The sequence below is a fragment of the Chiroxiphia lanceolata genome, chromosome 18, assembly GCF_009829145.1.
Source record: "Chiroxiphia lanceolata isolate bChiLan1 chromosome 18, bChiLan1.pri, whole genome shotgun sequence".
Taxonomy (NCBI): Eukaryota; Metazoa; Chordata; class Aves; order Passeriformes; family Pipridae; genus Chiroxiphia; species Chiroxiphia lanceolata.
This window is the reverse complement of record NC_045654.1, coordinates 11,303,169-11,322,978: the sequence shown is the minus strand read 5'-3', so window position 1 is coordinate 11,322,978 and position 19,810 is coordinate 11,303,169. Positions and strand designations below refer to the sequence as shown.

The 19,810-nt window shown below is 41.4% G+C and overlaps 1 protein-coding gene across 3 annotated transcripts in view; it reads left to right on the top strand.

Annotated features, from left to right (window-relative positions):
- Positions 1 to 19,810, top strand: part of TMEM132D (transmembrane protein 132D) — a 228,325-nt gene that overhangs the window by 129,934 nt on the left and 78,581 nt on the right. For all 3 annotated transcript variants that reach the window (XM_032706180.1, XM_032706182.1, XM_032706181.1), the window contains exon 4: positions 10,086 to 10,269. In XM_032706180.1, coding sequence (XP_032562071.1) covers positions 10,086 to 10,269 — 184 coding nt within the window. The remainder of the gene's footprint in view (positions 1 to 10,085; positions 10,270 to 19,810) is intronic.

Genomic DNA, 19,810 nt, shown 5'->3' with positions numbered 1-19,810 from the left:
TTTCCACTGCCAATTGCAAAGATTTCCAAGGATGGTCCTGGGATTCTCACAGACAGGAGCAATGCTGTGCTGCTGCTCACCCCCCAGAGGTGGTGGTTCTTTCCCACAGAATCTAGATTATTATCTTCAAACTTAGCTATAAAAGTGGCTTTAAAGCCCAAATTATGAGTTGTAAGTTTGTCACACAGTAAGGAAGTTTATGTGATGTGTTGTGTCCCTCACGTGAGCTGATGGCATGAGATGCTCTCTCTGGTTACATGGTATTTCTTATTCACAGTGACACATTTCCTTAGGATTTCATGAAGCATTTCATGCCATGTCTGTTTTTCTCTCTCCAGTTTTCTCTCTCTCTCTCTCACCAGTTTTCTGGTTATTGATTTGATGGTATTATTATTTTTACTGAAAGAGTACTTTACTTTTGGAAACGGCAAACAACTGTAGTCACGTTCTGACAGAGTGTATTGAGGAAAGGTAGTGAGAACCTACCATTTCTCAGCCTGCCTACTTAGATCAGTGAATATTTAAAGTGCATTTAAAGTTTATCTGCAGTAATGGTTTTGTTTACAACTGTATTGGGATAGGGAAGAAGTTGGCTGGAGGTGATCTGAGGACACGTGGAAGGAATAATTTTGGAGGAGGGAGCTATTATCAGCCATTACATGTTTCCAGAAGGTCTGCAGAGTTATTTAATGTTTTACTATGAGCACTTGTTGTAGGAAGTGGAGCTGCATTTGGCCATACATTTATTCATTGTGATATCTGGGGTCTGGTCGCTCTGAGCAGTGGCTCAGAGAAGACTTCAGTTCCAGCCAGGGTGGCTCCTCTGGCTGCTTCAGCCATTGGAATAATCAGGTTCTGGGAAAGTCTTTCAGGGCATTTAAAATCCCTAAGGGCTTTTAAAATGGAGCTTGATAAGTTTATGAAGAGATTATATGATGTGGTGGTTGCAGTAGCAGGGAACTCCCCATGTGGACCCAGATCTCTTCCTGCCTAGGTCAGCACACAAATCCAGCTCTGCCTTTCCTCCTGTGCTGGTTTTTGCCCCTCTGCAATGAATGGTCACAGCTTTCACAGGGGTAGTTGGTCTTTGTGTTTACTCTAGCAGCTCCTGGACTGTTTGCATAGAGGAGATTGTGATTGCTGATGGTCAGACCTCCCCAAAGGATGGTGACTGAGTGTGCTCACGGGCATAAATCAGTGCAAGTTGTTGCTGATACTTCACTGTTACCTGCCCTGGGCATAGTTTGCTGTCTCAGTGCACATCCTATTGGATAATTCTCTGCAGGATAATAGCCACAGTCATAGCTTGCCTTTCCTCTTTTTCTTCATTCTAATTCCTCAGTGAGTATCCAAGGATTGCCAGGACTTACATATCCTGTTATATCTCAGTCTTGAGCTCACCAAGAGGTGAAAAGTCAGCTGCACCAACAGTGGGTGCCATGAAACCCAAAATGATGGCACTGCTTGACTTAAACAGTTCATGCTAATGAGAACATGAGTTCTGTGAGCTTTTGAACTCGCACAGTTTTTAATGTCACAAGTACATCAAAAACCATGATTTGATTTGACAGGACCTAGGACTCAGCTGCAGACCTGGATCATTGTCCTGTCTGTGTGATTTTATCATGGCTATCAGATTATCCCAAGGTGTGCAGAGGGGAAACATCTGCTCAAATAAAAATGTACCACAACTGGGGTAGGGATGGGGGCTCTTGCCTTGAGCAGAACAGAGTAATTTACTGGGGATACCCCTTAGCCTACGGGGTCAAGGTTAAAACAAATGTCCATAGAATAGAATGGTTTGGGTTGGAAGGGGACCTTAAAGATCACCTAGTTCCAACCCCCCTGCCATGGACAGGGACACCTTTTACTAGACCAGGTTGCAGTGTAAGCCCAAAGATGCCAACTTTAAGCATGTATTATATACAAAACAGGGGTAAATGTTTGCATATGCACTTACAGTCATCTTCAGTTGCCAAAAATTGATAGAGAACAACATGGCATTCTCTCTGTCCATGTAGTTCCCAAAGTAGTTCTGTTTTACTAAACCTTTAATATTTATGTTCTCAGTCAGGTCTCTAGGTTCTCTCCTGTATCATGTGCTTTTTTTTGGTGAGGGTTGTGTTTCCCCCTGTGTTCCAGCAGGTACTAATGCCACTGCTGAAGCAGATGCAGCATTTTAAGCAGCTTGGCTGTGCTGAAGCTCCCGAGTGCTGTGCAGCTGCCAGTGGGATTGGGACAGTGAATGGCTGAAAAGCAGAGGTGGCAGTTTTCCATTTAGTGCTGGTGATCAGATGCTGTTTTGCTGCAGGACAGACAAGTCTTGGAAACAGCCTGGCAGAGCACGGTGTTATTTAATTCTCAGGTTTTAGTGGGTGTAGTGTTCCAACATTACCTTTCTTCACGTGCCTCCTGATCCACTATTTTCATCACAAGAATTTTTTCATGAAAGGAGCTTTCGTATCATCGCATTTTTATCATTTCTGCTGTCTTTCAATTAAACTTGAACAGAATAGTTTGTAAAATAATTTGTGCTAGAAGAGAACAGAAGCCTAACAGGCATCCAGATGGCTTCCAGTTACTTGGTCATGGCCAAGTTGCAAATCTTTAAGAGCTGATGGAAGAGAAAACTGTTCTTCTGCCTGACTGTGTCCCTTGCACGTGGGCATCAGTGTGTGAAGTGCAGGTGTGAGTGCTCAGGCCATCCCAGCATTTCCATAAGACAAAAAGGATGCTAAACAGTAAATGTCTTTGGAAAACCATGTGAGGAAATCTGAAACTCTCAAACTTATTCAAACACTGAAATTTGCCCTGCTCTGAGAAGGGCATTAGACCAGATGGCTCTCAGAGGTCTCTTCCAACCAAGTTTACACTGTAATTCTGTGATTTAAAATATACTTCAGCCTAAAGCTCTTTCAGAAAGCTGGTGGTGGGGGAGGCAATGTAAATGTTCTCTCTTCAGTTTATTTCTCATGCTATTGCTTCAAAATAAGAAAGAAAAGAGATTCTGGAAGCTTCTTCTGATTTAATATTAAGAAAGCTGGAAAGCATTTCTCTTTTAATTCTTGACTTGGCAGACGTTGAACATTTGGGTAAAGAAAACATTTTTTTTTTTTGTATTTTAGTTGAAAAGAACTTTGCAGTTTTGCAGATGTATGAGTTCAGCAGAAATACTTGCTGAATAGTTCACAGCAGAGGAAGTTTCTATAGTTGAGGGTACTAATCTCATATATTGGATGTGCCTTGGCAGGTGTCTCCAAATAAGCCACCAATTTTGAAATACATTGAGGCCTTGAGCCTTGTGAAATGTAATTGTGTATTACAATTTTGTATATGATTGCATTTGTTTAACCAGTGTGGACACTAATAAGCAGGACATAAAAAAGGTGTGTTATAGATTTCCCCTTGGAGACATGACTGGAGCTACATGGTGAGATATTGGATCTTCCACTATGGATTTAGCACCACAATTAAATTTTTAGGAAGTGAGTAGGGGGCACAATTTTAAAATCATTCTGAATTCCAAAGTTAAATGACTGAGATGGGCATCAAAAGAGCACCTGATGTTGAAACATGGATCATAAAGCAGCAAAATGCTGCATTTTTGATGTAAATGTGAAAACAGTAACCCTGGTAATGAATCACTTTCCAGGAAAACTCACTTTAGAATAACTTCTAGACCAGTTTCTCAATGTTTTCAGGCAGTGATTCCTTGCTTGAACCTTCTCAATGTGTTATATTTGCTAGAAAAATAAAAATAAGCACTCCATCAATGGTAGTCATGATAAGCTTAGGTAAGAGGTTTATTTGGTGCATATTTCAGAAGAACAGTGAGAGCAAGCAACCCTGAAAGGAAATAACAGATGGAATTAGGGAGGTAAGACTTTTACTTCTCAACACCTCACAGTCCCTTTGATTGCCTCTGCCCAGGACTGGGGTCACTGACTGGAAGATGTTGCTGTAGACCCTGGGATAGGCACTCTGAGGAAGACAGAGTTAAGGCTGTTTATACATATTCTGCATTGCCCCTTTTGCAGAGGGGTGGATCTCACAGAATCACAGTCAACGGCTGAATTACCTCTTTATTCAGTTTAATTTCACCCAACCATAATTGGGATAGCACTTACTCAGACTCAGTAAGTGCCTCCTGCATGGACACACAAATCCATGTGAGCCAAGGACTTCCCTTGGGCTTTTGTGTTGTCATCATAGGGGGGAAAAAAGAGCCCTATTATATTTGTTTAACAAAATTCTTGATCTCCTGGGAAGCTTTCTTGTCTAGCACCTATGCAGATAACTTTGTCTGTATGGCTGCCTTTCAGGGTTAAATAATTACTAAAAAAGGCTTAACCTGAACTCATCGAACCTAATCCCACCTGTGTCTATACACAAATTTGCTGCTCGTGTGTATGAGGGTTTTTAAATAACAAATATTTGTAGGTTGAGAATGAATTTTGCTGCAGGGCAGTGTGCTGAGCACAGAGCTTGATCTGCTGGTTCCGTACACTGGGATTGCTCAACAGCAAATATTTGCAGGGCTGGCTCTGTTATTTTTCAGGATGAAAACCCTGGGTCTCCTTCCCTCAGATCTGTGCTTTGCTGGTGCAACTCCTCCCGTTCAGGAAAAGCTTTCTTTCGTTTTCAGGAGACCGTGTCAGTGTAAACAGTCTGAGAAATTCTAATGGCAGTGAAGAATCTGAAGCTTTTTTTTTAGGAATGCTCGAGGCTGTTATTGATTTCAAGGCTTCGGTCTGGGGGTTATGGTATAAGAGTCAAATTCCCAGAGAGCTGCCAGTGCTGGGCAAAGCAAGGATTTGGAGCCAACTCATCACATAATTCCATGTGTGCTGAGCTGTTTGTTATTTGATTGCAGCCTCTCTGTTTGGGTTTCCTCCCTGTAAAATAACTGTTTTGTGACCTTTTTCCCATTTTTTGCCTTTGTCAGCTAAGACAACCGTCGCCACATTCTGGGGTTGTCTCATATTATGCCTTGGCTGGATCCTACAGAAACTTCACCAATTAATAATCAATACCTTTGTGGCTGTATGCCTGGTTTCCCCTTTTGCAGTTTTATCACACTTATGTGTGAGTTATCTTATTTTTATTGTTATTTTTTATGCCGAGGACAATAAAAACAGCAGGTAGAGAAAGCCAGATTGACAGTGTATTTGCAGGTTTTTATTAGAATTGTACTGTCAGTAAAACCATTTTCTTAGCCCTGCAATTCACTCCCACCCACATAGTAACTGTGGCTTTTCTGCTATTGCCTCTTGATTGGGCTGTTTCAGAAGTACTTGATGTTTACTGACTGCTGTGTTGAATAATTTATTGAATGATTATTAGACTGGATGTAATAAAGTCAGTGTTGATTTACCATTCCCTTAGCATAATGTGGTAAATGATCACTGGGTTTACTGTGTCAAGAGATGCTCAGAATCACAGTTCTGAACTGAAATGCTGACTTGGTGGGAAGTTATGTTTTAAATTTATAGTATATTAAGAGGTTTGCTAATTTTTACTCACTTTTGAATGGTTTGAGTTGTTTGGGAAAAGTGCTATCAACAGCTGGAAAATGGTATTGTGAATAATTTATTTGACAATAGCAAAAAAAAAGTCAAATAAATAATTCAGCAAATATTTCTCAACCAGCACTACTGATGTCAAGCTCCAGAGGGATGGATCAATTTTTTTAAAATAACTTTATTACGTGATTAGCAGACTCATTTTTGGGTGATTTTTCTTGCCGGTTGGTTCACTTCTTACACTGATTCCAGAAGAAAAATGACTTTTCAGCCTACCCATCGCTGAATTTTTAATAGTAAGATGACAATGAATGAAATTAAATTTTAATGTACTGCTGTATGTATCACCCTATCTTGATCTATCAATGGTGATTAATGATCTTTGCTGTATAACAGTGTGATGGGTTCTACAGATATTGGCTTTTTAGAATGCCCTCTCTGACCCTGGGGACGTCCAAGCCCCAAACCTCACTTTCCTGTCTTAAACATTCCTTTTTATTTATTTGTTTGAGTTGGAAGCAGAGCCTGAAGCACAGAGCATGGATACAGTAGTTCCCTGACAACATATGGTGCAGGTATTGCACCACATCGTTTGGGTTTGGTTTAATGAAGTTCAAACTTTTTGGGTAAACTCAGACATCTTATTTTCGGCTGCAAAGGAGGGGTGGGAATCCTGCTAGCCTTGCCAGCCAGATTCACACCCACTCCATGGATTTGGGAGATCAGGCACTGGATCTGTTGAGCTCACACTCTGGAGCTGAGCCAGCTCCTCTGCTGGTGAAAGGCAATACCATGCTGTTATGCTTGTTTAAGCCTGTTATGTTTAATGTCAATTCTTGCAATATTTGGTATTTTTTTTACCTTAAATCCTGGTTGTAGGAATAAAACAGTCCACGGAAATTCTGCTGTTGTTATCCTGTATGGAGGTTTTCTTGCAAAACAGCTGAAAGACATTAATTGATGGCACTCTGGCTCAGAAACCAGAAGGAAAAGTCAATTGGATACATTAAAATAAAGAATGTCTCTTTGCCTGTAAAAGAGACAAAAATAAGATTATTTTGAGGGCTTTTAGCTTATGGTTATGATATATGTGAGGCTGGTAAAAGAACAACCCAGAGATATAAAGCTCCCAAAACATCCACAGTGGAATTTTTTCTTTAGTCTTGCCTTCCCATCTTGTGTCAAAGGGTTCAGATCTCACCCAATGGAAGCCAAAATGTTTGTGTGCTTTGTTTCAGAGCGGAGCTGCACAGGAAACTCAAAGGCAGCACGTTTTGATTGCTGCACTTAAAGCAAAAAATGCACCCAAAAAAAAATATAAACACAGAAAAAAGAGATTAAATGTGGATGTGAAGTTTTACACCCATGACATCTCTTGCAGGAGGGATTTTTAAATCACCACTGGCTGAACTGGAAGAAGTTATCAGCACTTCCAAAGCAATGGCTTATTGTGTGGTAACGAGCACCAAAGAAAAGCCCAAATCAATCAGCCCACCGTAGCACACAGTGTTCTTTCTCATTCCGTGCTTTTTATGCCTCAGGTGTCAGCATTATGGTCTCCTTGTCAAGGATCCCACATTTTTCACTTGCACATCCCATACACGTAATTTTTAGGATGCTCTCAAACTTGCCAAGCAGGAGCAGTTTATTGCATTGCAAGTACCTGTTTATTCAGAGGAGATGTGATCTCTGTCTCTCTGGTAAATGTGGAGAGGAATGCAAATGTTCCCCCCTGCCACAACAGTTTGACTCTCATGTAAAGGCTTCTTAAAACAAACAAAAAACCCCTCAGAAATAAAAGTATTCTCTCCCTGAAATCAGAGTTTTGGATCATTTCAAGAACCAGTGGCTGATTACCCATAGAAATATCCTTTTTGTAGCAAGGACCCTTAACTTTAACAGAAAAGCCCCAAATATTTTTATGTGACTGAACTCCACAGATGAATATTATTTGTTAAAATGTCTCCATTTTTGCTTTTTGCTTTCTGAAAGGTGACTTTTTAGCCTGTTTCTCTGCTGAAAGATTTCAATTGCTGAATTGGCAAGGAAGGCTGTGAATTTGGGACACAGACCCACGGGACTTGCACATGGGAGGATTGTCCCAGTAAATGATGAGTAAAGTAATTAAACAGATGTTCCTGACCTGGTGCTGACAGCCAGGGTCTGATCACAGGTCGTGCAATACTTTCACACTTTTTAAATACATCTTAAGTAGCAGTAATGAGATTCTTATTGATTTTTGTGGTGCTTTGTAATTTTGTCTTTTGGAGGTGTTTTAGTATTTCTAAGAGGAACTAGTTCAAATAATTTCTCTCAGAATTGCATTTGGTAGCAAAGTGGAGGTTTTTTGCTACAAGAAGTGCTTCGTTAAAATACCTGCTTTGAAGGAGAAATTAAAAGAAAGATTTCTGTGCCTTTGGGGTTCCTGTAGTTGTACCATATGGGAGATTTTGTTCATAAATATAAGGATCATGCTCTACTTCTGTCTCCACATCTTTTCCACTGCCTTTCACTCCCTCCTGTGTTTTAATCTGTGCTGATCACTTCACTCCTTTTCTCCTAATCTCCAACATACCTGGAAAAGAAAGAGTTGTTTGCCTTTTTTGGCAGTTTTGGTTGTTTTGTGGCACTGTAATCCCCTTGCTGCAGTGGTCCCCCACTGCTGCTCCAGGACACATCCTGGGGACAGCACCAGCTCTGCAGAGCTGCTGACTGGGAGGAGCAGCCACCAAGGCAATAATGCAGAAAGGCACCCAGAATAGAACCACAAACCCAGGGTTCATTGTATGAAGATTCAATTAGCTCTTTAAACACAGCAACTGTGATAGAACATACTGTACAAACCAGGCTCACTGCCAGGTATTTATAGGCAGTGCATTGCCCATTCCTGCTCATACAATTAAGGTAACTGAGATTCAATAGCCACAGCTGCATAAAGCAGCTTTCTGATCCTACCTAGGTCAGCATGAAATAAGACTTCATTCAGTGCTAGTTTAGAAATCGTGCTCTTTTTTTTTTTTTTTTTTCTTTTTCCCCCCTGAAATGAAGAAATGAGGAATTGAACACAATGTGTTCCATTCTGGAAACACAGAGGCTCGTTTTAAATTCCATCCAGGAGAGAAAGAACTCAGTGTATCCATTAAAATCCAAACCTTATAGATGATCAGATTAACCTCTTCAAGCAGTAGCTTTGGGTAAAGCACTGGATTTAGCCAGCATGATAGAAATCTCTGAGCATTTTGGGAAGAGTCCCAAACTGGGGCTGTTGTCATAACTGGTCTTCATAAAAATATATGCTCAGTTTTAGCTCTTTTTCCACATCAGCTGGGAAAACCTGCTGGGGTTTAGGGACATTCTGGGATTCTCTAATCAGCAGCTGAAATGGGTCCTCTTTTCTAGTGGCACTCTCCAACATAAATGGCTTGTGACACTTCAGTGCTTTGCCAGTCTTTCTCTCCTTGAGGATTATCCCATGGAAAGAAATTCTGCTCTTTCCTTTCCCCTCCACACAAACACTGGAGATCAGTTCAGCAGTCAGTGCTTCAGAAGTAAAACACTGGCATTCTTGGTGTCCCCTGGATTTCTGCACTCAGAAATTCTGCTTTCCTCAACAACTTTACAGTAAATTGAGTGTTTTCTTGTTTCTCTCTTCTGTTGCTTTCCATACAGTAGCTGGTTTTATAAAAAACAAACTTTGTGGGAATTGCATCAGTGAGCCCCTTTCCAGTTTTTCCCCCTTTACATTTCTGCTTTATGGCCTTCACTTGCCATGTAACCTTAGGAAGGACAGCAAGCAAAGCCAAAGTAGCATTGGTAAGGTGCCAGTACCCCCAGTGCTGCCAGAATATCACATCTAGTAACTCTTTGTTCTTCTCTAGTGTTTTCTACTCGAGGGTCCTGGCAGGATTGGCCAATATTAAATAATCCAGTTTTGTAACTCTCCTCTATCACAACAAGCTCAATTATCTGTAATTCCTGGTTTCTCAGAGGACAAAAGGAGCTTCACACAGACATTCACAGCAAGGTAGCAGTACAGCCAAAAATTAATTCCAACTTTTCCAGTCCCCTGCTCCCTGCTGCCCTTGTTCATGGACCCCATCCCGAGCTTTGACCTTTCTTCCATGCCTCTCTCTTTAAAAAGCAGAAAATACTTTTGATGCAGTGGTTTCCTGTTTCAAGGAGTGATTCCCTTTAGATTTGTTCAGGTGCTGCTTTACCAGGGAGGAAATACAAAGTGCTTGTTAAAGGGAGAGCCTCAGAGTCAGTTTAGGCTGGAGTTTCAGCCTTTGCTTTGCCTTGATTTGGTTCTGTTTCTCCACCTGTAAAATGGAGCAGTGCATAGTGATCCGTGTCACAGAGTGTTACTAAGCCACTTGAATTTGTGGGAAATACCCTGAAATCTTAAGACAAGTGGAAATGATTAATTCATTATTAAATCCATCATCCAACTAAATCCTCTCTTCGAAGGAGCCTTAATCCAATGTTTTATTAATGTAAAAGCAATTATATTGCTGGCTTATCAGTTATGTGAACGGAACATTTCTTTTCCTCTCTTTCTTGCAGTGCTGATGGTCCTTCCTCTGAAATCATGCAGATTGATTTTGAGATTGAAGACTTAACTGACCCACCTGAGACCCAGCTCATCACGTGGCAGGTAGAATATCCCGGAGACACAACATCCGATCTCGGAATCTCCAAGATCTACGTAAGCCAGAAGGATCTGGTAGGAGTTCTCCCCCTGGCTATGGTAAGAGGCTATTTGGCATTCTGCAAGTTCTTCCATGTTGCTCTCCAGCTCTGGTGTCTGCCAGATGCAAAAGGGGGAGGGAGGGACGGAAAGTTTCAGCACCTGGAGAAACAGATTCTGCCTTGGGAAGTTTGCTTTGTTCGGTGGTGAAACCACCTGAGGGGAGGCCACAGCTTCCCAAGGAGGGCTGAGTCATGTTCCTTCACTGATACACCAGCTTGCTGGAGGCAGAAGCTGAGTTCCTGGCATTCCCTGTGCTCAGGGCTCGCTCTGGATGCAGGCAGTGCCGTGCTTGGACACTCAGTGCAATGTGCTTCGTGTCTGACTTGACTCACGAGTACTCCCACACCTGGTCTAGACTTCCTGAATGACAGTTTTCCCCGTTTTTGAATTCTGCCTCCATATCCATTGATATGAGAGAAGGAAAAAAAAATTAATAGCGTGGTTTCTGAGTAATTTTTGATTACCTGGGGAACACAAAACACAGTGGTTAGCCAGCTGTCTGTTCTACATAAATGCATCCAAAGAGTTTGCCCCATGGTGCAAACTACAGGGCTTGAAAACCACCCGATCCTTTAGCCTTGTTCTTATCTAAAAAAACTGATAGATACCCAATTTCCAAGTACAAACAGAAATTCTGTGCATTTTTTCTTCTCTCTCCCTTTCTTCATCAAAGATGGAGTATACTTGTCTAAGGTTTAGCTGTGCCTCATTCTTGTTCTTGGACAATCTGTTAGAAAATATTAACTGATTATTTAGTGCTGAAAAAAAAAATCAATCTCAGAGCATTTAAAAAAACGTAACCTGGATGTTTGTCTAGTGATAGCCCATTAATTCAGGTCTGAGATGGGACCCTGATGTGCAGGGTTAGGACTGTAGAGATGATCTGATCTACATAATCTGAAATGTTGGGGGTTTTTATTCACTCCATACTTAGTTGAGAAGACAAAAGATTTTTTTTTCCTAGTGGTTCCAACGGTGGCAGAAAAGCAGAGTTCTTCTCATACATGCCCATGATTGCTTTATTATCAAGTGATATATTGGCAAAAAATAGCTCCTAAGAACAAAAATAGATTCTCCTGGCAGTTATTACAAATCAGCTCACTCTCTTAATTTCCATTAAAGATGAAAAAAAGCCCATTTTCCAGAAGCACAAAATTCTGTGCTCAGAGGTCTCATGAAGTCTATAAAGTTATAAAGAAGGTGGCTTTTTGCAAGGCAACAGGTGTTGGGATAATGGGTAAGAGAGAAAGCAAAGATAAATGTCAGGGAGTTACTAACACAGACTGGGAATAGTTTTAACCTTCTTTGCATTAACTGGAGTGTCAGGGAAGAAACTCTGGGGTATCACAAATCTCCAAATCTTTGTGGTCCTTTCCTTTGTTCTTAGGAAATGATGATTCAGGTGCAGACCTTTCAAGATGTCTAACTTAGATTGGTTTGGTACTTCAGTTTTCCCCGTGGTCTTTGCAAAGCCAGTTCGTAATTTGCAAATACAAATTAAAATAAAACATTCTCCTCTTCCATTTGGAAAGAACCACAATGAAAATAAAGCATTATATTATTTCTCTGGTTTTGGAGACTGGGGGTAATTTGGTTTGGTTTTTTTACTGGTCATCTTAGAAGAACGTGTAATTTCATGTTTAGAAGGACCAAACAGAAATGCTCTTGGATATTTCAATTATAGGTTAATCTTTAGAAAGAACAATTTTAATGCTTTCACATTAGGCAGAGCTTTGGGTTTTTTAATAGACTTGCACAAGCCATCTCTGCACCATCTTTGTATTCCATAGTCTTTCCTGCTTGCTGTTATTATGGATTTGTAAATTGCAAAGCAGAAGATTTTTCAATTTAGAGATTCCTAATTTTTTTTAAAGTTATAAAATGCTGCAATGAAAAGACATATATATATATATATATACATATATATATATGTATATATTGACATCAGGACACACTGGCAATGCCTACCTTCTGCTGAAGTTATTAGGACACTTGCTGCACTCACCTTACCTTTCTCCAATGCATTTCTTTTATTCTTATGGCATATTAATATTCCAGCTTTTGAGAACCCTGCAGGGTCCTACACCAGTAAGGGCAGTACAAGTCACACAGGGTGAGATGTTGGTCCCAGAGCTGATAAATTCATTATTAGAGTAGTATGTTAACTTTACTTTGAAAAACCACATGCAGGATGCTCAGTGTCTGTTCAGAAATTTCTTGAAAAGGTTGCAGGTTCCTGACATTCAGCTTTTGATGAATTGTTGTCCACAGATGTCTTTTAAATCTCTAAATCAGCAAGGTAATACTGGAGTCAACCTGGCTCACACAAAGGTACTTGCCCTGATATTCCAGGCATTACTGGGTTTAAGGATATGGATGTGGACCAAGTGTTTCAGGTGGGACACGTGAAGCTGCTGAAGGAGCTGGGCAGTTGGATGATGAGCACCCTTGGGTATAAAAAGTCTGTGAATCTGGATTGCTTTCCTGAAAAACTCCCCAGCCCTTAGAGGGGACCTGATCTGAATGCCAGCTGTAATGGAGTGATCTGCACAACAAGGGAACAGCAGGAAATGTTTCCCTTCCCAAGCAGGAATCCTTGAGTGCTGCACAGTCATGGTAGTGGCTGAGTGAGCCCTGGATTACCTCATATTGATCATTATATTAATGCTTTGGAGTTGGTAATTCAGTTTTCTTGCTGCCCAGAGAATCTCAAACCTGCTGGCAGGCAGGACAACTTGCCTGGCACCAGGACAGGAAGGTTCCACCTGACCAGGGACCAGCAGGACAGGCTCCCTTCAGTCTTTATCAAACTCAGCTCTAATCTGGGGCTTGTTGAGCCCAATATGCCTGTTTTTCCTTTTTACTGACTACTTTGGGACAGCCTTTGGGTGTATTTATAATCTAGTCAGCATCAACCTGAAAAATAACCTTGTTACTTGAGAACTGAAATGGAGGGGAAAAAAAGATGGGATTTGAGACTTGATTAATGGTCCAGTGGTGAGGTTGCAGCCTGCCTGGCACAGGCAAGAGCTCCAAAGCCAACCTTCCATCCCTCCCAGCCCTTATTTTAGCAGGAAAAGGTGCATGGTGAGCAGTGAATTACCGACCTGTATCAGCAGCTGAGCTTCCATTGTCTCTCTGGTTTTGGTCCATTATTTATTACCCTCAAGCAGTGCAACATCGGCCTCCAAGACATTCAAGTGAGGGTTGAGGCAGAGAGAGGTTTAAATCAAATGCAGAAAAAAACCTCTGAGAAGAGACTCCTGATTTATGACAGGCTTAAAGAGAGTCAGTGACCGAAGCCCAGCTCATTACTTTGCAACAAACAGGTTGCAGTGAAGGCAAAGAATTATTCCCTCTCATCTGACCCTGTCGAGGAGCCCCAACGTGACGAGCTGTCCCTACACTCAGCTCTGCTCCTGCACAGCAAAAACTGCTGTGGTGCAGATCAAACTGACCTATTTTTAAGCTGCAGATGGAGGTGGTTTAAACAAACTTGGGTGAGCTGTTGGGTGAGCCCAATATCCTTCATCTCATGGAGGTCAGTAACCTCCAGGAAAGGATAGTGTTGGAGCAAAATAACCTTTGAAAACCAGTTCAACCATTTTTGCAATGTCACCACAGCTGATACTGTATGAAACAGAAATGGAATATTTATTTTACAAGGTCAGGTTTATAAACTAGCTGTAGAAAGTAAACATCTTTATTTGTTCAACAGAAATATTTTAGAATGCACAGCATGTAACAAACTTCATATTTAAGATGATATTTTGTTAAAAGGTCTGTTTTGGTATGTCCTGGCTGTTATCAAAGCAAGGTTGGATCTAAACCCATTCTTCTCTTATAGATGAATGTGCTTTTGTCCTCAGACCCACCAGAGACATTTTGGCTTGTGGGAAGCCATATTTATGGCAGTCATATTCAATAAATTGTATCTAAAACCTAAGCACCAATTTAACATTATACCTTTTAGATAATTTATTGTTTCAGCTTGCTCCTGATGTTCTTTATAAAAATTTAACAGATATGTTGACAGGAAGTAAACTGTCCTACCTACCATCAGCATAAGAAGCTGTATAAATAGACCAGATAAATAAATAAAATCAATTGCTGCAACAAAAAGGCTATCTATTATATAGGAAGGTTTTCTGTATTAAAATTATTTCTAATAATTACAGGGATCAGCTGTCATGGCAATGCCAGTCACTGCTGGATTATAAAAACGCTTACAGTATTAATGCCCTTATAAATATATGTATCTAAACCATTTAATTTTTAGCTGGTGCTGTTTATGTTCTGTTAGGGACTGGATATGTCGCTCAGAATTAGCTGCCAGAGTTCTCAGTGCTGCACACACACTAAGTTATAGCCTCACCCTGAAGAACTCTGAAACCAAGTGGAGAAGACTGATGATAAAAAACTACAGAAAATATTGGTCCCTTCCTACAGAAGGGGGATGGACAGTGTGCTGAAGTTGCTCCTGAAGTCACCAGACTGTTTTCTCTTGGGCCAATGGATCTGATTTTGGCTGTGGCTGGCCTGGGTTCCCCCTGGCAGCTGAGAAGTGCAGGATCCCATCAGCCCGAACCCACTGTCCTACTTAACTTCAATGAGTGAATGTTTCTAAAGAATTCCAGTGACAGCTTTATGGAAAAAAAAAAAAAAAAGATGTCTGGAGAGTAGATAAAAGCTTTTACCTTCCTAATTCATAGCTTTTAAATTGCAATTACGGTATTCAGCAGGTTTTCAAATATTTAATTAAAATGTTACCCAATTCTGAAAAGGAGCCTTTTTAAATCAAAATGATTAGTGAATCACAGATGAAATCTACTCATAAGAAAGGGAGAAACCTCTGGATCATTTTGATATTGCCAGTAACCATGTTCTTTTCAGAATTATATCCTATTGCTTCCAGAAACTAGATAGGTCAAGGTCTTAGAATTTTATATTACAAATCAGACTTGCCATTCTCCCAGTAACATGTCTCAGCACCTACCAGTTCTGATTTTGATTCACCTTTCTTGAAAATAGATATCCAAGGTGGAAACCAGATACTAGATAATGTCTCTTGCTGTTGTTGTCTTGCTGTTTATGCCCTGGAAATGTTTTTTCTCCATCTCAAATGATACATGCAAGGCTTTAGTTCTAGTTATTGTGGTTTGTTTGCTTAATTGGTCAGGGATTGTTCTGTACAATGACATACACTTATCCTGAGACTCAATATTATATCCAGACCTTTCTATTGCTCCATTGTTTCAGGCTGAAGACCTCTTACCTGATGGTTGAAATTCTTGCTGTCAGTCCCCATGATTAAATTTTTTACTGGGTGTGAATGCATTTAATTCTGTTTCTTTTTTTCTGAATCTTTGGTTTCATCTGGTCCTTCTGCTCTAATAGTTCAGACTTCTGTACTGACAATGCCTCCCAAACTGATACCATTAGCAAATTTTAGTGTTAGTCTGTTCCGGGGTCATTATTGACAGCAATTGAAAACAAACAAATAAGCAAAACCAACTTGTCCCTGGGTTATTTCTGGGATATTGTGTCAGTCTAATTCTGGAATATTGCTGTATCAGTTCAGAGGAACAGATTGTCTCACTGAGTGTGGGTCTCACAGCTTTGCCTGGATCCAGAAACCTGCTCTCTGGATTAGTTCTCTGTGTTCAGGCAACTTCCACTAGAAGGACTTTGTATTCCCAAACTCGTTAATCAATCTTTATGCAATTCATGAGTCAGATTGGATTCTGTTTCATATCCTGATAACTGTAGTGAGCCTGTACAGCTGACAGAAGAAAATGTTTAATCGGGTTAACACATAAGAATCTTTTATGCTTCAGAAACTAATTGAATTACAGGTATCTGAAGCTACAAGATGTTTTTCCCACATGTAGATGTCCATTATTTATAGATCTTCAGAGCCTGTGGTATTGGCACCTCTGTGTACCCCAGTGATGGCCCAGGCAGCTGAGTAGTCCCCTGGGGTGTGACAGTTCTGGTATTCCCGTGTCTGTGTTCAAGAAGTGAACATACTCAGTCACAACGTTTAGGGTTCATTTTCCAATTAGAATTGTCTGCGAAAGTGGCTTGGTTTGGTCTTCAGCTTCCTGTTATTATTGCTGTCACACTAAACACTGGCCTTCCTCTGGCAATCTCCTATTGTCCCCCCACCAACACAGTGACAGATGTGTGAGTCACGAGCACACAGCATTTGGTTTGTCTGCAGAGAGTGAAATGAGGAAATAATACAAGCACTTGGCAATCGAGCACGTCTTATCTCCAGAATCCAACAAATGCCATATTCTTTGGGTTTTTTTTTTTTCCTTCCAGAATTAATGACGACCCTGGGGTCCTTAACATTTGAAATAACAAGCAATAGCTCTTCCCCTGCACAATTAGACACTTCATTGACGTGTGGGGCATGCAATGAAAGAGGAACTGTGCTCATTGCAGCATCACACAGACGTTTTGCTGCTTAAATTCCCGAGCAGTGAAAACCAGCACGTGGGTCTTTCCCTTTAATCCAGTTCTTTGGCTGCCAGGAGTTACTACAGGCTGACGGAAAAGGGTCTTGATGATGTTGTTGTTGAAGACAGGAGGTTAGAAATGTCGGGTTTGTCTCTGGAGTTGCTGGCTGCGATCACCTGTAACAACAGAAACCAACAGTCACCCAGTTTTTGCCTGAGTGGGGCAATGAGTAATGAGGGCTGGGACTGGCTGCAGGCAGAGCTGCTGACAGCCACGCAGCTTGATGGGGAACATTGGAAATTGGGTTCCCTGGAGAGGCAGGAGCAAACACGGGGATATTTTTCTCGTGAATTAACGCCTGAGAAAAATGGCTTTGCATAACCACTGCTGTTCTTTCTTAAGTGTGAGTTACATATGTTTTTCCTGATTAGACACGTGCAGTTGAACTGGGCTTGAAACAAGGCCAATCCTTCACCCTGACAGTCTGTTGCTGTTGCTCTGAAGCTGCACGTTGGTAAAAAATGTAGAAGGACCAGGAAAACGTGACAGATCTGAATTTAGAGCAGGTTTCACTGAAACTTATCCCTGCTTTATGTCAATGGACATGAGGTTTGGAAGTCCTGGACTGTTTTCACACTGTTGTAAAACCATTGGTATGTGAAATGTTGTGAGTTTAAACCAGAAATAATTTGGTGGTGAATCGAATTTCAGAATGATGGTCTCCTAATTATTTTATAATTTGATAGTTTTTGTGCAGCCAGTCTCAGCCAGCCAAAAGGGATCTCATTTTCAGTAGACAAGTGCTTTGAATGATTTTCAAGTCAGGATGTCTTAAGATGCCTCACTCTTAGTGCCAGAATGAACAGTATCCACTGAAAATATTGTACCACCCATTTTGGATTGCTTTTCCTGCACCTTTCTATCTTTATGTTAATCAGGCTCAATCGATATTAAAGAAATTTCAAAAGGGTTTTTTTGTTGAAAAAAAGCCAAACAAGGGATGGTGTTGGCTTGCTTTTATCGAAATACAGTCAGATTGGGTTTATAGAAAACAAATTACTGCCTTCTGTTCCTCTTTTGTTTCATGTCTGGTTTCACTCACAGGATTTCATAACACAACACTACCATATACAGTCCAGTAGCAAATATTGCAAAACGGTCTTTAATGCTGACTGCTAAGTTGTTTTCACTGAAATACAGAAGGTCACAGAAAGTTTTCTCCCTTGCCCAGATTTGGCACATCAGGATCCAGAATTTACCTTGATTTAAGACCATTCCTTCAAATAGATGTTAACTGAGGTGTCACTGTACCCCCCTCCTCTTGGTGGGAACCTTTCTAAAGAGTTGTCAGAGCCCCAGAGCAGCTGAGGCCAAAGGCAGCTCCAGCTGTTAATTGGTCCCACGTCCTGTTCAGAGAGATGGTTGCTCTGGGCTTGTTCCACTTGAGATTTGTACACCTCCAAAGGTGGAGATCCACAATCTCTCTGGGAAAACTGTCTCAGCATTTGATCATCTTCATGGTAACATTTTTTCCTACGTGTCTGAACAGAATTTCCCATGTTCTAACTCTTGTCCTGCGCCTCTCGTTCTATTGCCATAGAAGCCTGGGTCAGTCTGGCTTCATCTTCCCCGTGTCCTCTGACCTGGTAGCTGTAGAAGGGAATAAGTTCTGCCATTTCCATCTCTTCTGAAGGCTGAGCAGGCCCAGCTCTCTCTGCTGCAGCCCTGGCCAGCTCAGCCTGGTGGCCCAGCTCTGGCCTGGCGCCAGTGCATCGATATCCTTGGCTTCAGCTGCGCTCTCTGTTGGCTTCCCACCTCTTAATTGATGTGGTTATGAAAAGATTTTTCCCTTTTGGCATAATGAAGGGGATGCTGCCTTAATTGGTTCCCTTCAGATTAGTGATTTGAATAAAACACTGCTGAAAAAGAAGCAGAGTATTTCTCCCTGCTGAACCAAATCATCACCACTGTGGTGCTGCTGGAGCAGAGCAGGCAGGTATCACTCTTTTCAGCTTCCTGACATTATTTTTAGATGTGTTTTGTGATTTTTGAGGTACCATTTGGGGGTCAGGGGGCTTCCTTTTTTTTCTTTCTTTTTTTTTTTTTAATTTCTTCTGAGTATGTAAGCTTTTGAAATCATTTATTTACGAGCCATGAAAATCTCCCCAAAATGGATTTTAACAAGTGTGTAATTGGATAATTTGACAACTGGTAAGCTGAAGCCCCAGAGATCAGGAATTACACTTCACCGCAGAATAGTCGTTCTTCATGTAGAATTAATTAGATTTCCTCTAGATTACAAGTAGTAAGAAGAGTAGTCAATTAAGAGAATTATTCTCTGACTTTTCCATCCTTCTTTTAATTGCCAGCCAGTGGTATTAAGAATTCCTTTTTCTGTGTGAGGTGTCCTCAGAGGCAGGATGCCAGAAAGAGGACGAGGGACAGTGGATTAAACCCAGGATTGAGAAGAACTGAGCCCAGGCTTTGTGTGCATCTTTGACTCACCTTCTGAGGGACTGCTTATCCATTGAGCCCAAGAGCTGCTGGGTCTATGGGAGGCAGACAGCAAAACAAGGACAGGTTCTGAGCAGTTGAGGGTAATGTTTGGCAGCAGCACTGCTAAGTCAAGCACATCTGCTCCTCCCCCAGCCCGCTCCCAGCTGGGGTAGCACAAATGCCTGTGGAGCTGCTGCAGAGCTGGGCTGAGGACCTGAGCTGGGCTGAAAATAACCATTCTTTTGGAGTTTTTGGGTCATTCTGAACCCACCTTGGTTCCCCAGTGAACTTCATCACCTGCCCATACAAAAGGAACAGTGGCACGACCAGAGAAGGTGTTAAAATAGTATTGGCAGAGGCCACCTGAGGCAGGAGGGCTCTGGCAGGGACAGCTTTGGGAGCAAAGAGTGGCAATGGCCTAAAAGATCTGGAGGGAGCTTAAAGCTTTGTCATGCATGGACATGGACAGGCCATGGGCAGCAGAACAGGGTGGGAATTGGCTTTGCATGAGAGGCCCAGGGCATAGAAAATGGAGAGATTGCCTTGGTGGTTTCGTGTTGCCGTAGGGCCACGGTAA